Source organism: Notothenia rossii, assembly GCF_949606895.1.
Source record: "Notothenia rossii genome assembly, chromosome: 10".
NCBI lineage: Eukaryota > Metazoa > Chordata > Actinopteri > Perciformes > Nototheniidae > Notothenia > Notothenia rossii.
In genome coordinates, this window is record NC_136908.1 from 49,820,812 (window position 1) to 49,838,345 (window position 17,534).

General features: G+C 41.8%; 1 protein-coding gene across 11 annotated transcripts in view; it reads right to left on the bottom strand.

Moving 5' to 3' along the window:
• Nucleotides 1-17,534, bottom strand: part of magi2a (membrane associated guanylate kinase, WW and PDZ domain containing 2a) — a 211,754-nt gene that overhangs the window by 134,482 nt on the left and 59,738 nt on the right. For all 11 annotated transcript variants that reach the window (XR_013803216.1, XM_079653965.1, XM_079653962.1 and 8 more), the window contains exon 2: nt 11,816-11,932. Coding sequence is in view for 10 of the 11 variants with exons in the window: in XM_079653965.1 (XP_079510091.1) it covers nt 11,816-11,932 (117 nt within the window). In the remaining variant the exon portion in view is untranslated. The remainder of the gene's footprint in view (nt 1-11,815; nt 11,933-17,534) is intronic.

Consider the following 17,534-nt stretch of genomic DNA (forward strand, 5'->3'; position numbering starts at 1 on the left):
GGGATTTGCTCAAGGGTTTGCCATAGAAACGCCCATTTGGCCAACAAGGCTCTGGCCATGAATATTAAGTATGTGGGTCTGCGTGTCCCCAAGCTGCTCTGTGGACCAAATCAAACGCATCTCTATGTCCTCAGTATACAGGCAGAGTCTGAATCATCACACAGGGAGGGAAGGAGGTTGACACGACACATCAAATGTCACACAAGATCATGTTTTACTCTTTCCATGAGCTGACTGAGTCCAAACTTATCTTTTCACTGACAGTTTGCCAAACAGTTTTATTTCAAAGCACTTGCCTATTCATAGCTTAGCTTCCATAACTAGCAAAGCAAGGCCTGTCAAGCTTCACATTTCTGGACATACTGAAGGGGTCGTGCATGCAGCTGTAAAAGAGTGAGAATCAGCATTTTAAGATAGTGAAGGGTGTTTATTTTCTCCTGTCCAAAACTAAAAGTATGAGGAATGGATAATACGGTGTGCTTTTCTGCTCTAAAATACAAACAACTGTGTAAGCTGAGCAGGAAAACATGTCAGAACAGTGTAATCTCGCATTATTTTGGTTATAATGCTATGACAAACTTGTTTTCTACATATAGCGGGACATGGCTGGATACTATGTTTTTGCCTGGAGATTTGGTCTGTGTCTAGCAAGTAGTCATTAAGTGCAAATGCAAGACCTTAAACAGAGCTGTTTTATAAGCATTAAAAAGACAACTACAGATGTAATTTTCAAACAATCAATGATGGCTTTATCAGCTGGCCACCAAGCTACAGTCTGTTAAAGTGCTCAATGACAGCTATTTGAGCTGGGTAGTATAGAAGCTACCTCTGTATTAAATCCTCAAGTTGCATATGAGTAATGCTGAAATGGAAAGCTTGACAGACATAGCAAAAGTTATAAAGAGGGACTGGGCTCTGATGGTAATTCTGAGTGACACCAACTTGCCACACCTCTAAGCAAGCAGACAAACAAAAGCATACACAGCATAGAGTTTTTCATCATTCATTGTATTACACACTTCCACGTTAAGGAAGTACAGTATAAGTGAGACTCCAGAGCCTCTGCATTTTATCTTTTTGGAGGCAAGGCCCCCTACACATTCAGTGAGTTTCTCAAATAATCGGTTACATTGCACCCAGACTTGAGAGCTGTTCATGATAAACGCCCTAAATTCTATCTCTGCTGTGTCTTTTGTGACGTTAAGGCGGAGTTAAAGTAATGGCAGAATGTTTCCAGTTTAATTTACCTCTCCAGAGATAAGGCCTGCACATTGTCAGTTTGGTGGTGAACTACAGTTTGTGCAGAGCACCTCTCCGTGCTGTCCCGCCAAATAGATACGGTACATTTAGAGGAAAGATAGCCCACTTTGGAAAACACGCTTTTAGCTTTAGTGTTGGTTCAGCACTGTAGAAACACTTAATGAAAAGGATGTCTATACATGCTGGTTCAATGAGCTTTTTCGACAGAGGGTGAGAAGGATGGCGGCAATAACTGCAGTCGCACCAAAGCAGAGAAAGGAAAGTTCAAGTGTCTCAGATTACGCACTGAAACTGCAGTTCCAAAGCACATTTGTTTTGATGACGTATTATAAATATGAGTTGATGGTATGAAATTGTGCAGCTAATGTGTGAGGATCAAGAGTGTTGAATTTTCACATTTAAAATGACAAAATAACACTTTTTCTGCTCAATATGTGATTTGTGAGGCATGCTGTCTACCAATAGACTATTTCCCAAATAATTGTACTGCATTTCTTCTTCATGGCGCACAGAGCTACAGCATTGTGTGAATAAGACGTACCTAGACTACTCCTTGTGGACACAATTAAGTGAGTTGAGGTCCGTATTTTACTCCTTTACCCACCAGTTTTGATTATGTTCAGTTTCAATTCAAAATAAGCTGTCGTTTTTTTCCCCATCTACCTTCTCTCAGAAGTATTCCTGGGAAATCTGTTGAGTTGTCACATGTCATGGGAGCAGGGAGGAGCAGTGGAACTAAGCTCCATTACCATCCTGCCGCAGAGACGTCAATGCCTTAGCTCTTGTTCAAAACGTTGAACAAGATACAGACTTAAGGATTTGGCAAATGAGGAACGTGTCTTCATGTGGGACCAGGTGCTTGTTAATAAAATAGTAAATACTTTCTTTTTCATTCCCCCAAAGACATTTTATTAAAGGCGATGCTGAATTGATTTTAAAATACATTTATTGGTTTTCCTCTAGAACCCTCAGGTCTTCTGGTACTGGCCTTTTAATCATACCGCGGGCCAAAGCAAAGACCCAGTGTGAGGCGTCTTTTTATTATTACAGCCCCACCACTGTGGAAAGCGTCCCAGAAGATCTGAGGGCGGCAGGCGGTGTTCCTACTTTTAGGAGCCAACTCAAGACCCACCTTTTGAATTTGGCTTTTAATGGAGTCGTATTTGTTGTTGTTGCATCGAATCCAGTGTTTATTAACTTGTATATGTATTACATGTGTTTTAATGCTACCTTTTGGTTATAAAAAGTGCCTTATAAATAAAGTTTGATTTAATTTAAAGCAGAATGCCCCAACGTTAATGTCAAAGTGAGGCGAACACCTGATGGATGTGTATGCACCATCAGTAGACTGAAAAGGGTAGAGGGCAGTCATGTTTTTTTTTTTTTGGGGGGGGGGGGCTGTCTTTTTCTGATGAAGACCAATTACAGAATACATTTCCCTCCTCTCCCAGGTCACGTCTGTGGGCTGCATCTGCCGACGAGCATTGAGTATCGTGTCACTCTCCCCACCCCGCACATCCACATCTGTGTCCCGCCCTGTCAGTCAACCCCCCCCCCACCCCCCTCACCCCCAGCCCACACACAGTAAGGGTGAGTGATGACAGACAGGATATTGCTCGTCAAAGTAGCACATTTCTGAAAAAAGTCAGAAACCAAATGGATTTTTGTTTAGGTAATCCTCCATAAGACCAGGGTCACGTTGAGGGTCGTACCTGGTGTCTGTGCTTCTACATTCTTCTGACCTGCAGCCATTTGCCGAAAGTAGAAGAAGAAGGGAGGAAAAAAGGAAGAAAAAGAAAGCGGGCAGAGTTTTAAGAGGAGTCGAGCCTTTGACGCAGGCGGGGAGTGGAAACAGTTGCCATGGAAACCCCATCCTGCCTCCAATGAGTCAATGTGAGGGGAGATAAAAGAGAGTAAATGGAGGGGTGAGAGAAAGTGAGCTAAGGACTAAAGGTATTTGTCTGATCTGCCTAACCTTTGTTAGAAGGAGGAGATTAATGAGTATACATGCAGCACAAACACCAGGGGCTCCTGTTTTTCATTCAACAATAAAAAAACAAAAAAACTACAAAGCAGTATTGCCTGTATTCACCTCTATCTTAAAAGCCTCAGTCATCTTCACACTGGGCCCCAGCTCAGAGCTCTGCGGTGAAGCCCCCCTTTGTCTGGGCTCCTCGCTGAGACTCGCACTTCTGGCATTTCTGGCGTTTATTAGGTTTCTCACCGAGATTCTAAATAATGAATGAGGAGCACTGGGGAGCTCTTAGTCCTTTTATTAACCTGATTATTACTTTCATCCATCACACATCAGGCTATTAAACAGAAGTGCAGACATGTGACAAACTGAGGATAGAGATGTGGGCCAGTCACAGGTACATGGCAGTTAACATATGCAGAATTTTGTTTTATATTTTGGCGAGCTCTAAATTGTTGATGGTGCACAGCTAAATTTAAAGCAAACATTCGGTCCACCTACGCTGTAAAATGTATTATGTCTTCGATTTACACACGGCATCTATTGCACGTCTGTCCGTCCTGGGAGAGGGATCCCTCCTCTCCCATTTTCTCCCTTAAAACTGTCGGGTTTTTTTCGGAATTTTTTCCTTGTACGATGTGAGGGTCTAAGGACAGAGGGTGTCGTTTTCTCATACTGATATTCTGCACAAACTGTGCTGTTATATTTGCTGTAAAGTTTCTTTACTGTAGGGTATTTGTATTATATGTACAGCACTTTGGCTCGACCAAAAATCGTTTAAAAATATGCTATATAAATAAAACTTGATTTGATTTGATTTAAATGATGAAAACGAGGTTGAAGAACGAAAAATTAATAATGAGAAGAGGAAGATAAAAGCAACAGGATAAAATGTGCGTGACAGACAGAGATTCATAATTCCTGGTAAGCAGCAAGACTCCAGGATAATCAAACCGGCGACTGTGGATAGACAGATGGACTTGCAGTCTCTCTCTGTCTCTCTCACATTAGTAAACACCATCAGTATTGAGCACAGTTGCCCTGCTCATTAACGAAAACTCAATGCCCCTGTGGGCATCAAACTCGCCATTAACTCACAGTTGCAACCACCACTTCCTGCTATTAGGACATATGCTGTTTGTGCATGCATGTAAAGGCCAAAGCACACAAACACATGCATACATGTAAAGACTTACAAGAATTCAACAAAGCACACTTCACAAGACAGATGTGGGAACATCCAATCACACCCACCATAAAGTTCAAGTCTCCATTAGCACATGTTAACTGGGATGTTCTGTTTGAGGCTATCAAATCTACTTTGTTCTGTCTTCAAGCTTTGATCATCACTGCCAGCTGTCCCAAAAGCATCATAGGAAGAGGTTAATGGTAGCCATTATGGTGGGGCGAAGAGGACAATCGTTTCTTACAGATACTTCCACTACCATGGTTCAAATTCACAGGAAGAAAAGTCAAGCTGATTTTTACTTTTACTGTCAGTTTGTTGGTCATTCCTATATCAGATGGTTAATATTTGAAAATAACTTAAAACAAATCTACAATTATAATATACTGTATAGACATTGTAAATAAAAGAAAAGGGCATGTAGTATTCATTACGCTTACCATATTCAATAGCATTAGCCATATTCATGGTTCGTGTCTGTAATAACTTGCCCTTTGTTGAATACCTAAATTGCAAACAAAATAGAAAAAGCAAGTGCAACACAAGAAAGCAGATAAGGTCACATCTTAGACATAGCTATAGTCAGTGTGCAATTACCTTGTCTTACTTTAGAGAAGTTTTTTTTTTTTAAAGTGGGAAGAGAAAAACTTGTAGAGCATCGTTACAACTTTATAACTACACTTGACCTCTTATAATTACTCACAGTCAAAACATTGTCTCTTTGCTAAGTGCTTCACAAGACCCAAAGTGCTAAAGGGAATATTATGAGAAATGAACATGCTTGTGAAGAATAAACAAACAATGTAAGAAGAGGAAGGCAATCAGTAAGAGTCATCCTGATGACCTTCAGATTTTGTATCTCATATTTATTTTCCTGCAACACAGGCACTGCGCTTATTCATATTTGATTCAATATTTTGGGGAAAACATGAAAGACACTTGTGTTTTTAATCTTTTAGTTGATGTGCCTAACCTTCAAGTTATTTACTCTTAAAGTCTAAGTTTGCACTAAATACATGCATACATAAGTGTAACCCTGTGTGTGTGTGTGTGTGTGTGTGTGTGTGTGTGTGTGTGTGTGTGTGTGTGTGTGTGTGTGTGTGTGTGTGTGTGTGTGTGTGTGTGTTGTTTGCTCATACAGATCTATATTATTTAATTGCTGTGTTTTCCAGTTCAATTTGAGCTAAATAATTCAGCTGTTCTCAGTCAGTGTAGCCCACTTAGGCGTCATGACTAGTCCACACACACTTCTTTCTCTCCGCTCTCTAACTCGCCCATCAAATCTATGTGGATTACCCGACGATAGGCCTGATTTCACATGAGCTCAGGTTATTAACGCTTTGACCTTGGACTTCAACCAGGCAATTTATCTAAGAGCTGGCACAGTCCTAGCTGCCCTGGATGACTCCGTCCGAGCAGCTCCATCGGTATGGGTGGAGGAGCAGTGTTTCCTCTATATACAAATAGTGGCGGCACAGCGCCGCTGCTGAAATATGAGCGCCGCTGCTAGGGGGCGCCAGCCAGGTACCCAAAAAAAAAAAAATAAGTGGTGAACCCTTTTTCATTTTTGATTGTTTGTTATGTGGATTTGTAGTATTTGTATTACTGGCATAGGCGAAACAGGTGGTCGCCTAGGGCGCCAGATCTGGGGGGCGCTGCGCTGGTAGCTCTGGGAGGGAAAAACATTTTTGACCGTTGGTGCTCATCCAAATGTTCGGTCTTGATGTAACAACATTCATAATTAAGTAAATGTAACACCCTTTTCACCCCGGTTACACGTTTAATTTGGCTTGTACGGTGGGCGCTGTAAGTGATGAAAGTGGGGGATGTTGGCTTATCAGGCGCCCGCAGCTCACAGCCAAAGTGGTTGCGTGGTAGCGAGAGAGCGAGCAAGGGAGAGGGCGCACCGGTACCGGCGCTGATGTTATTAGAATCTGGTGCTAGCTGCGCTAACGGATATAAGAAGTAGATGTTTCTACAACCAGGGTGGAGGAGAGCTCTCCTGTCAGACTGAGAGGCTCAGTGAGGTTAAGGACTCTCTTAGTATTTAGATAGTTAATTTTAGTCTAAGTTATCTCAGTGGGTCTCAAACGTTTTGACCACAAATTATGTAAACACATATTTCCAAGGCACTCCTTTATAATTATTAGGATAAATAAAAACAGGTTTGAAATCATTCCAATGTATACTATAGGACAGTAAACCAAAAATATCGTTTAAAGTTGGAGAGATACAAAAATGTGCATAAATAAATAAGTGTTAACTAGGTAAAATAAGATATGAATGAACAACAAAAATAAATAAGCTACATTTATTTGTTATTGGCTATGGTAGTTATTGGTTATGTTTACATACTTATTTGATTATTAAAATGTAAACCGATCTTTTTCATATGGGCGTTTTAGAGTTGTGCCCCCTAGATCAGGGGCCGTATTCACAAAGCATTTTATCTTACCGCTAGGAGTGCTCCTAACTCGCGCTAAAACATTTTACGTAGGAGTTTTTTCTTAAAAGTAATTCACAAAGCCGCTGAGACCTACTCATACTAAGGATAAATCACTAAGAGTGAACTAAGAACCCTCCTCAAACCTCAAAACCCACCTGTTCAGGCAAGCGTATGGCTGACCTGTGCTGCAAGCTGTATGTTTTTAGTAGTTATGTTTTTAAACTGTGTTTTGCTTTTAACTATGTTTGTAAAAATTGTTTTTAACCTTGTTGTACGGCGACCTTGAGTGCCTTGAAAGGCGCCTTATAAAATAAATGCATTATTATTATTATTATTATTATAATAAGAGTGACGCGCCGTTGCTATGGATTACGTTGATTCTCGTGCATGAGTTTAGAAGCGGTCAGTACGGTGATTGGTTGTTCAGAGCAGGCGGTCTCGGTGAAACTCATCCGCAACATCCCACAAACGAGCCACTAAATCACCGAAAAACAAGGAAATAGCCTAGGCTAGAAATGTATTCCTATCAAATAGTTATGGACAGTGCAGTTAGCAGAATAAACGCATGATGACAAGTTTGTGCAGACCACGATAATGACGTTGTATATGCACGTTAAAGAGAGAGAGCAAACAATACAAATACGTAAATTGCATTAAATCAAGGAGGCAATTAAAAGCACCCTGCAAACTATTATCCAATGAGCATATTTCCAGCACTTAAACACTTTCAATAACAGCCCATACCGCCGTTCAAGTCCCCCTATCATGATGAATGAAAACAAACTGCGTGTTGATGGAATGTACTTTCTTTCTATTGACGAACACGTCCTCATCTTTTGATGGCGCAATTATTTTTATGTGCGTCCCGTCAATAGCACCGACCACACCGGGCATACCTGCAATTGCCATGAAGTTGGCTTTGATCCTGTGTAGTTGTTGATTGTCCAAAGGAAACCGGATAAACTGTTGGATGATATGTGGTCTAGAGAGCGCGCTGATGGTTTGGTTTATGGCACGGCTGACTGATGGTTGCGATATTACTAAATCGTCGGCATTGCAAAGTTGCATTTTCCCTGTTGCTAAATATCGTAGTGTTGCCAAACATTTTATTTCCGGACTAATCGGGTTATTCCTGTTAGTCGGGGATGTTATTGCATCCCGCACTAATTCCACAACAATTTTGATACCCTCACGATTTAGCCTATATCTCTTGATCAATTCACAGTCTTCCATTGTCTCCAAAACATTTCGTCTCGCAGCCATTTTCAGATTCTTTGTGAATAGGTCTTACTGAGTTAGGAGTCCTCTCGAGAACTTTTAAGCTCTCCTAAACTTAGGTGCTACTTTTAGGCCTAAAATACTTTGTGAATTGCTCTTAGTGAATACAATTAGGAGTCCTAAATGTAAGACTGACACGCCCATTATGTTTAGGAGTTTCTCCTAAATTCGCCAGATAGGAGCTACTTTTAGCCCTAAGATCCTTTGTGAATACGGCCCCAGGTCTCTAGTAATTGTGTGCTCAAAGTGCACCAGATTGAAGCATTTTACATACCCCCGGACCCCCCTAAAGGATGTGACGTCCACCCCCCAATTCAAATATGTTCATACAATACTGAATACATTTGAAGCCATTTTTACGTATATTGCCTATGTCAATAAGTTTCTGCAGTGTATTTGTCTTTTGTAGAAATTTTTCATTTATTCTTTACACATAAGATATCGCCTAAAATCTCACCTAGGGCAGCAAATTGTCTAGAACCGGCCCTGGTACAGTACTAGGCCTCAAGAGCCTTTCTTGTGCTGACACATAGAAACAAATTGTCTGGGCGCACTTCGCACACACTAAAAGATTCCACGCGCTCCGCGCTCACATTATGCTGGGGCCACGTGCCTTAGCACCGCTGCTATGACTCCATCCTAGGGGAAACACTGAGGAGCTCTGCTACTGTCTGCCTGTCAGCCTCCATACCGCCATCAAATGTCTTTTCTTCACCACTCAAGGGTTATGTTTAAATTGCTGTGATGAATAAGTTTAGATCCATCACTTGTAGACCAATTATCTTTTCTTTCGTCCCTTAGTCTAACATATCATTGATCTCACCAGGCATCTCTCAGTTTGTTTGATGTTTTTCTCATACTTGGTGAAAAATGCACCTGCCTTAAAAGGTGTCCATTTGTGGCTCTTTTAAAGCAAAAGTCCTTTATAAACCTGGTATTCACTTGTGATCTACATCTGGATTCCTTATCTGGATAATGCTATCTGATGGGAGTGACCTTTGAATGTGTGGGTAGGTTTTCTTTTCCTTAGGAATATGATACTGCTGTACAGAATGACGTTACACGCTGAGATAGTATCACGATATGAGCCTGATTAACCTCAAATGTGGTCTGGCTGCAACAATGTCATTTTCACACAAAATCAAAGTTATATTAGTTTTCTTTACGCTGATGCTTGTATCCAACGTAACTTGAAATCTACCAATCAACCATGATAAGCTAAGAAAAATAAACTGAATGTAATCGACTTTTTTTAAACAAACCACACATTTTGTACACAAGGCTTCTGAAGAGTTGTGTTTGAACAATTTGAGATATTCAATTTAGTAAACTCTGACTTGATACTATCGTTCCTTTTTGGATCCATCGCCCTTTGGCAAGGGACTACAGTCAGACTTACTGTACTCTTTGATTTGACCAGGATATTCAGTTCTAATTCTCCTTTTCTAGGAATACCAAGCCAAAATAATTGTACCTAAACCAAAATCATATACTAAAGGTACAAGAATAAGTAAAGGTTGGGAAAATAAGAAGTCAAACAGCTCATAGAAGAGAAAATTGGACCATTTAAAAATGTGTATTCCAAACATTGATCCGTACATCAGTTCAAAAATAAAAAAGCCCAACTCAGTGATGACCAGGTCTCTTCCTGTCAGCAGGAACTGAGGCTCATTGTTTAAGCTTCATTAATGCATCAGTTAACCTCCCTGATGCTTTCTCCCTCTCTCTCTCTCTCTCTCTCTTTCTACAACAGTTTATCTGCAGTCCATTTACTTATATGGTTATCATTATGCCTCCTCCCCCTTTGCCCTCATTTACTTTTGTGTGTCTCCCCCTCTCTTTGTTCTCCCATTTGTTCTCCCCTTCACCTCTTTCTCTACCGACAATGCAACACCGGCAGCGCCTCTGTGAGTGGTAATCAGAGAAAATTACATTTCTGTTGCAAACAAATAGCCCTTCTTGTCCTGCTGTATTCTGCACAAAGATGGAGATGGAAAAGTGGCTCCGGTGAAATCTGTGTGCTCCTGGCCTTGAAGAATGCACCTCCATTAAGGATTCAGGGGAGAGTTAGCCAACAGACAGCTGGGCCTAATGGCAAGGCTAGGCTAATGCGGAGCTAACACACACTACACACAGATAAGAGCTTATACAGACCCCAACAGACACCCTTTAATATCGCAGCCTATTGACTGATGGCGATGAGCATATGTTCAGCAAACATGGCAAACAGCAATCAGGAGAGTATGGATTAAACATCAGTAAGTCTAAGCTCATATAAGCACTGGCAGCTTAATAAGATTGATAAAGACCACACACAAATACACACACAGAAGAACTAGATAGGAATTGAGCTTGAAATGCTTTACTGAACTAAAAAGCCCTCCAAATCTCGTCTTTGATTGTCTGCACAACACTCAGCCGCTCATCTGTGTGATGCAGTTAATGCGGCTAATTGTCGACAGAGGGCTGCCGTCAGCGCTTGATGTTAAAGAATCAAACTGCAGGAAAAGCTAAACCAACACTCCGGCTGCTAATTGATAACAGCCACAGACAGGTAGTTGGGAGCATTGGGACTGAAGACAATGGGAAGAAAGCATCTCATCTCACACACTTACACAACACATAATGCTCTTTTCTGAGTAGACTGATACGGGTTGATGAGAAGCAAGAAGCACGGTCGGCTTGACCTATTAGCGTTGCCCTATTGATCCAAAAGCCAGTTGCCCTCAAGTTTAGACTTATACATTCAAGGTTCAAGGCTTTTATTGGTCATACATGCATAGCTACAGTGTAGTTATGACGATAACAATCTTATATCACAGGCTCCTCCAACAGTGGAACACAATAAAACAGAAAAAAATAGTGCAAGTAAATAGTAAATACAAAAGAAAAAATGGTAAAAAAAAAGTGAAATAGTGCAAGTGATTGGAATGATATATTAGATAAATAATGTTTAATAACATAACTTAGCTGTTTCTTGTTTTCCCTGGAGCTCATTAAACCAGTTCTCCCTGGCCTCTTTTAGGCTCTGTGTCAATGCATTGTAGTAATTTCAGACAATTTGATTTTGACCGGTTTTCTTTGCCCTTCAAAACCAGCAATGTCCACTCAAGCCTTATCTTCATTGCATTGTGCTCGACTCAACACACTTTTGGGAGTTGGTCTTTTTTCCATTTTATTTTTCACTGCGGATAGTAACCCTTCATTGTCCTTCTTTCGTAAGCAACCATGGATCAAATCATGGAAACAAATCTGGGTTGGAGGAATATACAAAATTGTGGTTGCTATTGACGGTACTGAAGTGGTACCAAAAACGGTAGGTACTATCTACAACTTTTAATGGAAACCCAAAAAAGACTAAGTCAAGGTTAGTGAAGCCACTTGAAAACATGCAGTGGAAATATAGCCTTTTCTGGCACTTAATGAAGCATTGCTCATCAACTGATTGAGATTCCAATGTGGCAAGTCCAATGCAATGAAGTGAGTGAGTGGTCCTTGAGTCGTGGTTGTCAAGTGTGTGCAATGTCATGTATTAAGAATGTTAGCAAATATTTCACTGAAATAATAATGAAGCTAGATTTTGACACAGGGCCACTCTTTGGACAGGAGCCCGAAAGACGGCAAAAATAACAAAACGTGTTTCACTCAAGAAGGGGGGGAGGTAACTCACAGGGGACGGTGCGGAGGTAGAGGTTGTCCCGGATGATCTGCTGCAGCTCGTGGTCCACCGAGCCTTTCTGGAAGCGCAGGTTGAGGTAGTGGCGCAGGTCCTTGTCTATCACGCCCCCTGGAGGAATACAAGGAACAGGAATCAGTACTAGGAATCACACCTCCCCCCATCTTCAAATCAATCATTCTGACATGGAAGGCTATATTTTTCCTCCCGGTAAATGATCAGAAATGGGTTTGTGTTTTCGTTCGTTATCCAGAAATAAGTAGCTTGGAGTCGGTTTACTGTGCAATTTGTGAACTTCAACAAAGCAGCGGAAGCTGAAAACACTGCAGCGACAAATGACCCAGAAATCGCTGAGAAGCACAGCAAACAATTTGAATGTGCCAAATCCCCACAAACAAACACAGCCAGCACTAATGAATACACTCTGCCCTCTCTCATCCAGCATCTGTCAAGTGCAGCCACGGATTGGTGGAGGTGTTAATTGGAGCGCTGGCCAAACACGTGTGGAGAAATGTCTACATATAAATCAACCGCCGTCTCTCCTCCTCCCCCCCTCCCCTCCCCCCCCCCGAGGCAGTTTTTACTTCCATTTTCCTCTCTCTCACCTGAGTCTCTCCCTCCCTCCCCCTTTCATCTCTCTCTCTCCCAGTTCTTTGAATGGACTTTAAACCAGTAAATCTCGATGGCTCAGCAGGACAGAAGATAAAATAAATAAACGATGCAGCGACAGAGAAAATGAAAGTAGGAGAGATGCAAGGCAAGGGCAATTCTCATGAGGGGGTAGAAAGGGAGCGCAAGCTAAAACAGGCATCATCTCCAATCCCCCCCCCCACCAACAAATACTCCATCAGTCTACTCTGCCACACTCTCATAAAATGACATATCTAATGGACGAAGGAGGGGGATGGATGAGAGGAGGGGGGGGACTGACGTTACTTAAGGGATTCCTCACGGTGCCGCTCCAAACCTCTCGTCATGCTTACTCCTCTACGTACGAGTAAAGAAGCAGAGAGGCAGACGGAGTGGGCGCACAGGCTGGAAAGACGTTCCTCTAACCTTCAGCATCCTCTCCATAACAGCAACTTGGCACCGTGCCACATATAAATTAGCCCCCCCCCCCCTCTCCTCTTTCAGGAAGCAGTGGCTTCCAAGCATGATATGCAGGAAAGCATACATGTCTACAACACATGTGCAGAGACGCATCCGGACATTAACGCACGTTCAGTCGACTGCAAAAGACAAAAAGGTGGATGAATGATATAATGAGCGAATAATGAACAAATAACCTAGTTTGGAAGTTTTCGGTCATATTGGGGGGATTTATTATTTAGCACAATCTGGTTCTGTCGTTCTTTCTGGACACACACACACATATCCATCAGAGCTGAACTAATTCACGGCGCGCTGCATTATAATCATGCAAACCTGAATGAGAAACACCGGCTTCGTCTATGTCTCCTTCAAAAAGACGTTGAGTAGCACGACCAACCAATTTACATTTGCATGAGAAAAGAAGCCAAGCCAATGAATGTGCATACCACACACACACACACACACACACACACACACACACACACACACACACACACACACACACACACACACACACACACACACACACACACACACACACACACACACACACACACACACACACACACACACACACACACACACACACACACACACACACACACACACACACACACACACACACACACACACACACACACACACACACACACACACACACACACACACACACACACACACACACACACACACACACACACACACACACACACACACACACACACACACACACACACACAGACAGAAAGGCACCTCTTGTGCGGCCAGCGGTGGAGCAGCCAGTATAGACAGAGTCCTCTTTCCACAGGTTTTGTGATGCAAATAATGTCCGCTGGAGGAAATCTTGCGCTGGATCTTTCCCTTTAGAGTCCCCCTAGTACTGTCCTGTCCATCAGGTTCCCAACTCAAGCCACTGCCAGCCAGCCCCGGAAAACAAATCCCCTTCTCTCTGCACTCCACGGTGGAGAGATGGAAAAGGAGGGAGCAGAAGAATGACACCGAGGCAAAGAGAGAGCGTGTGTGAGAGAGAGCGGGAAAGAGGAGGGCAAGGGGAGAAGTGTGTGTCGCTGCGAGAGAGGGAGAGCGAGCGTTGAAGCTCTGGTGGTGGGGACCAATCTCACCCAGATCCCTTTTTTCCCTCTCGGATCCCTCCAGATTCTCAGGTCCTACGATGCCCCCCATCTGCAGCACGGGGCACTACATCTGCTTCATGTGACTCTCTGATTAAAATCCTTCCCCCGCCACATCACACGCCCCCCCCCCCCCCCCCCCCCCACCCCCATCGGCTTATAACATCCACATGGCCTGCGTCTGACCTTCCTCCACAGTCAACCACCACATGATGAAATTAAACATTCTCTTAGAGCCACAGTCATGTGTTAATTAACAGAATTCCTATTGTTTTTTCACTAAAGCGTTCATTTAGAAAGCGCTGGTTTCTGGAGACTCTTCCAGCTCATTTTGCTCATAAATTCAATTTATTTCCTTTTTCATATTCTCTGTCTCCTCTGTAATGACATTGCCTTGTTTTTTTATATGTATGGGCTTTTAAACACATTTGCAACCTCACAAACACAGTTTGCCTTTCAAAGGATAATACATCAAATAGAACCGAACAATGTCAGATTGTATGGGTGTTAAAGGGGAAAAAACTAAAAATATGTGCAGACTTCTGACATTCTTATATAAAATGTCTCAGCAGATGTATGTGTTTTGTCACAAGGACATCTAACAAGTAGGGCTGGTTTACATTATTACTTTAGGCTAAATGGAAGAAAAGAGGAAAACCTACATGTCAGTATTTTGTAAAGCCCAATTCAACATCGTCTCATTCCTATGCAGCTATTTACCAGGTCACAGACGCTAAAGACAAGCACATATTTGTCATTGTTGCTTGATTAGGTAATAGGTTTCTCGGAACAAATAATAGCCATCTCACACCATCAAAACTGTTAATGAATTTACTTTATATCAACAGTTTGTAACAAAAGGGACTAGATTGAATTTTGCTTAAAATAATATTATCAAGAAGACCATGAAATACCAAAAGTGTCATGCAATCTTCTGCTGTAAAAAAGGACCGGTACATATTAAACCTTTCCCAAACTGCCAGAGGGTTTTAACACAAAAGACACAAGACTTTCTTGCCTAATTGGCTGTGATTTTGAGAGCAAGTAAGGCTTCTTCATATGTTGGATTGAATTGCCATATTTGATGGACAAGCATCACCAGGATGTTTATCTTCTTCGTCCAAATTCTGTCCATCTTTCACTTCACTTCTGACACTTCACGTGTAATTTTAACTTTCTCAATTAATGTCATGAACCTGGATATTAAAGCAATGCTAGCGTCAAAGCTGTCTTTGTTTAGTTTTATGTCCTAAATCAAACAGATTAATTTAACTCCAACCCTCAGAAGAGCTTGGCTTTAATATGTCAGGAGCAGGCTCCTCCAACACACTGCAGCTCTCCCTCGATAACGCCTAATATCTTGCCATGTATCCAAAAATAGATTCTGTTTGTGTGTGTGCACATATATCAGTGCAAGAGAGTCCAATTCTAGCAGCGGCCCCACTGGTCTGGAGTCAGTGAAGTGTATGAGGGTGCAAGAGGTCATTCAAACAGATGTGATGCTCTCTATCTCTCTTTTTTTCTCTGGATGTTGTTCCTCATTAGCTCTTGCAGCTCAGACAGGGCATCTATCATGACTCCACTGATATGTGACACTGCCGACGGGGAAAGGTGAATGACAGAGGGAAAGGATGGAGGTAGGGGAGGAAGAGGCTCTTGATTGACAGAAGCTCAGGTAAAGCCCCTTGCAGGTGCTTGAGTCAATCAGCAGAACATGAAAACAATCCCAGAGGTATGAGAGGTTCATGCACTTATTTCCATAATGTGAAACGGCTCGTCCTTGCAGTGTAGGATTGGAGCCACACGCAGCCATGATAACTGTTTCCTAAACAGATGGGTGGATGAGGATCAGTCGTTATGTAGAAGAAGAGAATCCAACATCTAAGCTCAGCAGGTGTCATGTAGTTCCCCGGGGAGGTCGGCAGAGAGATAACAGTCTGTGGAGAGTGAGGAAAACAAGAGAGCAGCTGCTTCCTCCGGGGGATGGAGGTGCGGTGAGCCTCCTACTCTGGCACAAACTCTCGGAGAGAAGCTCCCCTGTGAGCGGAGATAGATGGAGCAGCTCTCAAACTAAAAACGATAGCAGTTCTTAACACACGGTGTACATGTCTCCTACTCATTTGCCTTCATCGATGAGTTATGTTTGAATGTGTGGTGCATTATGCATGCTCTGTTGACTTTTGCTTGCTACTTCCACTGCCACAAATACAAGTGAATTAACTGAAACTACAAAAGTGTTGTGATTTATACTCAGTTATTTTTCAAGCAAATTGTACTCTTACATTTCTGGTTTAAGCATTTGATGTTCCTGCTTAAGCAAAAACAAATCACTAAGTAGTTTTGTTTTGGAGTGTGAAAGAATGATGACAGTCAGAGTGAAATAGCTTACACAAGATTGAGAAATAGAAAAAATATGTTTTCCTTACCATACAATTCCATCTAGCTATTCATGCAGGTAAAGAAAGCTCAATAGTGGTGTATTTTAAAACTGACTGAAGTCCGAAAGTTCATTATCATGGACATAAGAATTACACAAAGATTTCAGCAGCATTGTGACAGTTAGGATTTTAAATGATCCTAAAGAGGACGGAAAACGTTCTATATTATCACGAGAATTCCAACATGGAGCGTGTGCCGGCAATAAGTGAGAGCGTGGGGCACCGTCATCAGAGCAAGGCAGGCGACATTTATCACAGTCTGCTCTGAGGGTAGCCGACGGGAAACACATATGTAGCATTACCACACGTGTGCATTGAAGTCGCAGGGAGCGCCAGCTAACAAATGTTGGGATAATCAGACTCATTATAAGATCAGGATGGGCTAAACACTGTGCCACCACACACAAACGCTCTGATGATTAGTCAGCAATACACACAGAAGTTGCAAACGCTGTGGTAAAAGTGCTGGAATCCATAAACAAAAACTGGTTTTCAGATGGGTTTACAGTTTTGTTTATGCGACAACAGCATGTATTAGCGCTTGACTTTTTCCATTCTTCTTGATCTATCAGTGACCATCAATCTAATATTAGCAAAGTTAAGAGAAAACTTGGATACATAGTGGCATCTTTAAGAGGTGCTTTAACTAGCAATTCCCATCGCAGGTCCCTTTTCTTTCAAGCTCACCTCTTTTGTACAGTAGGCATTCAAACTCAGCAAATTATATTTGTATTTTTCTCAAACTTAATGATATCAGTGAATATTGTATGTTTTCCGAAATAATGATGTGGCACCATGTTGTACTGAAACACTGATTAACACTGTTGTTGAAAGACAATACCATTGTTCTTGCCAATTTTAGCAACATACAGTAATTATAAATTACATATTTATTTTGCTGAAAGCCATCATGAATTCAGAACAGTCTAGGCTAGAGAGCACATCTTTTTTTGTTTATTTTGAAGCACTTGTTTAAAGAGGGAACACCCACATAAGCAAGATATTTAGGAATCAAACCCCATTCATTAGAATTTTGATTAAATGTATACATCT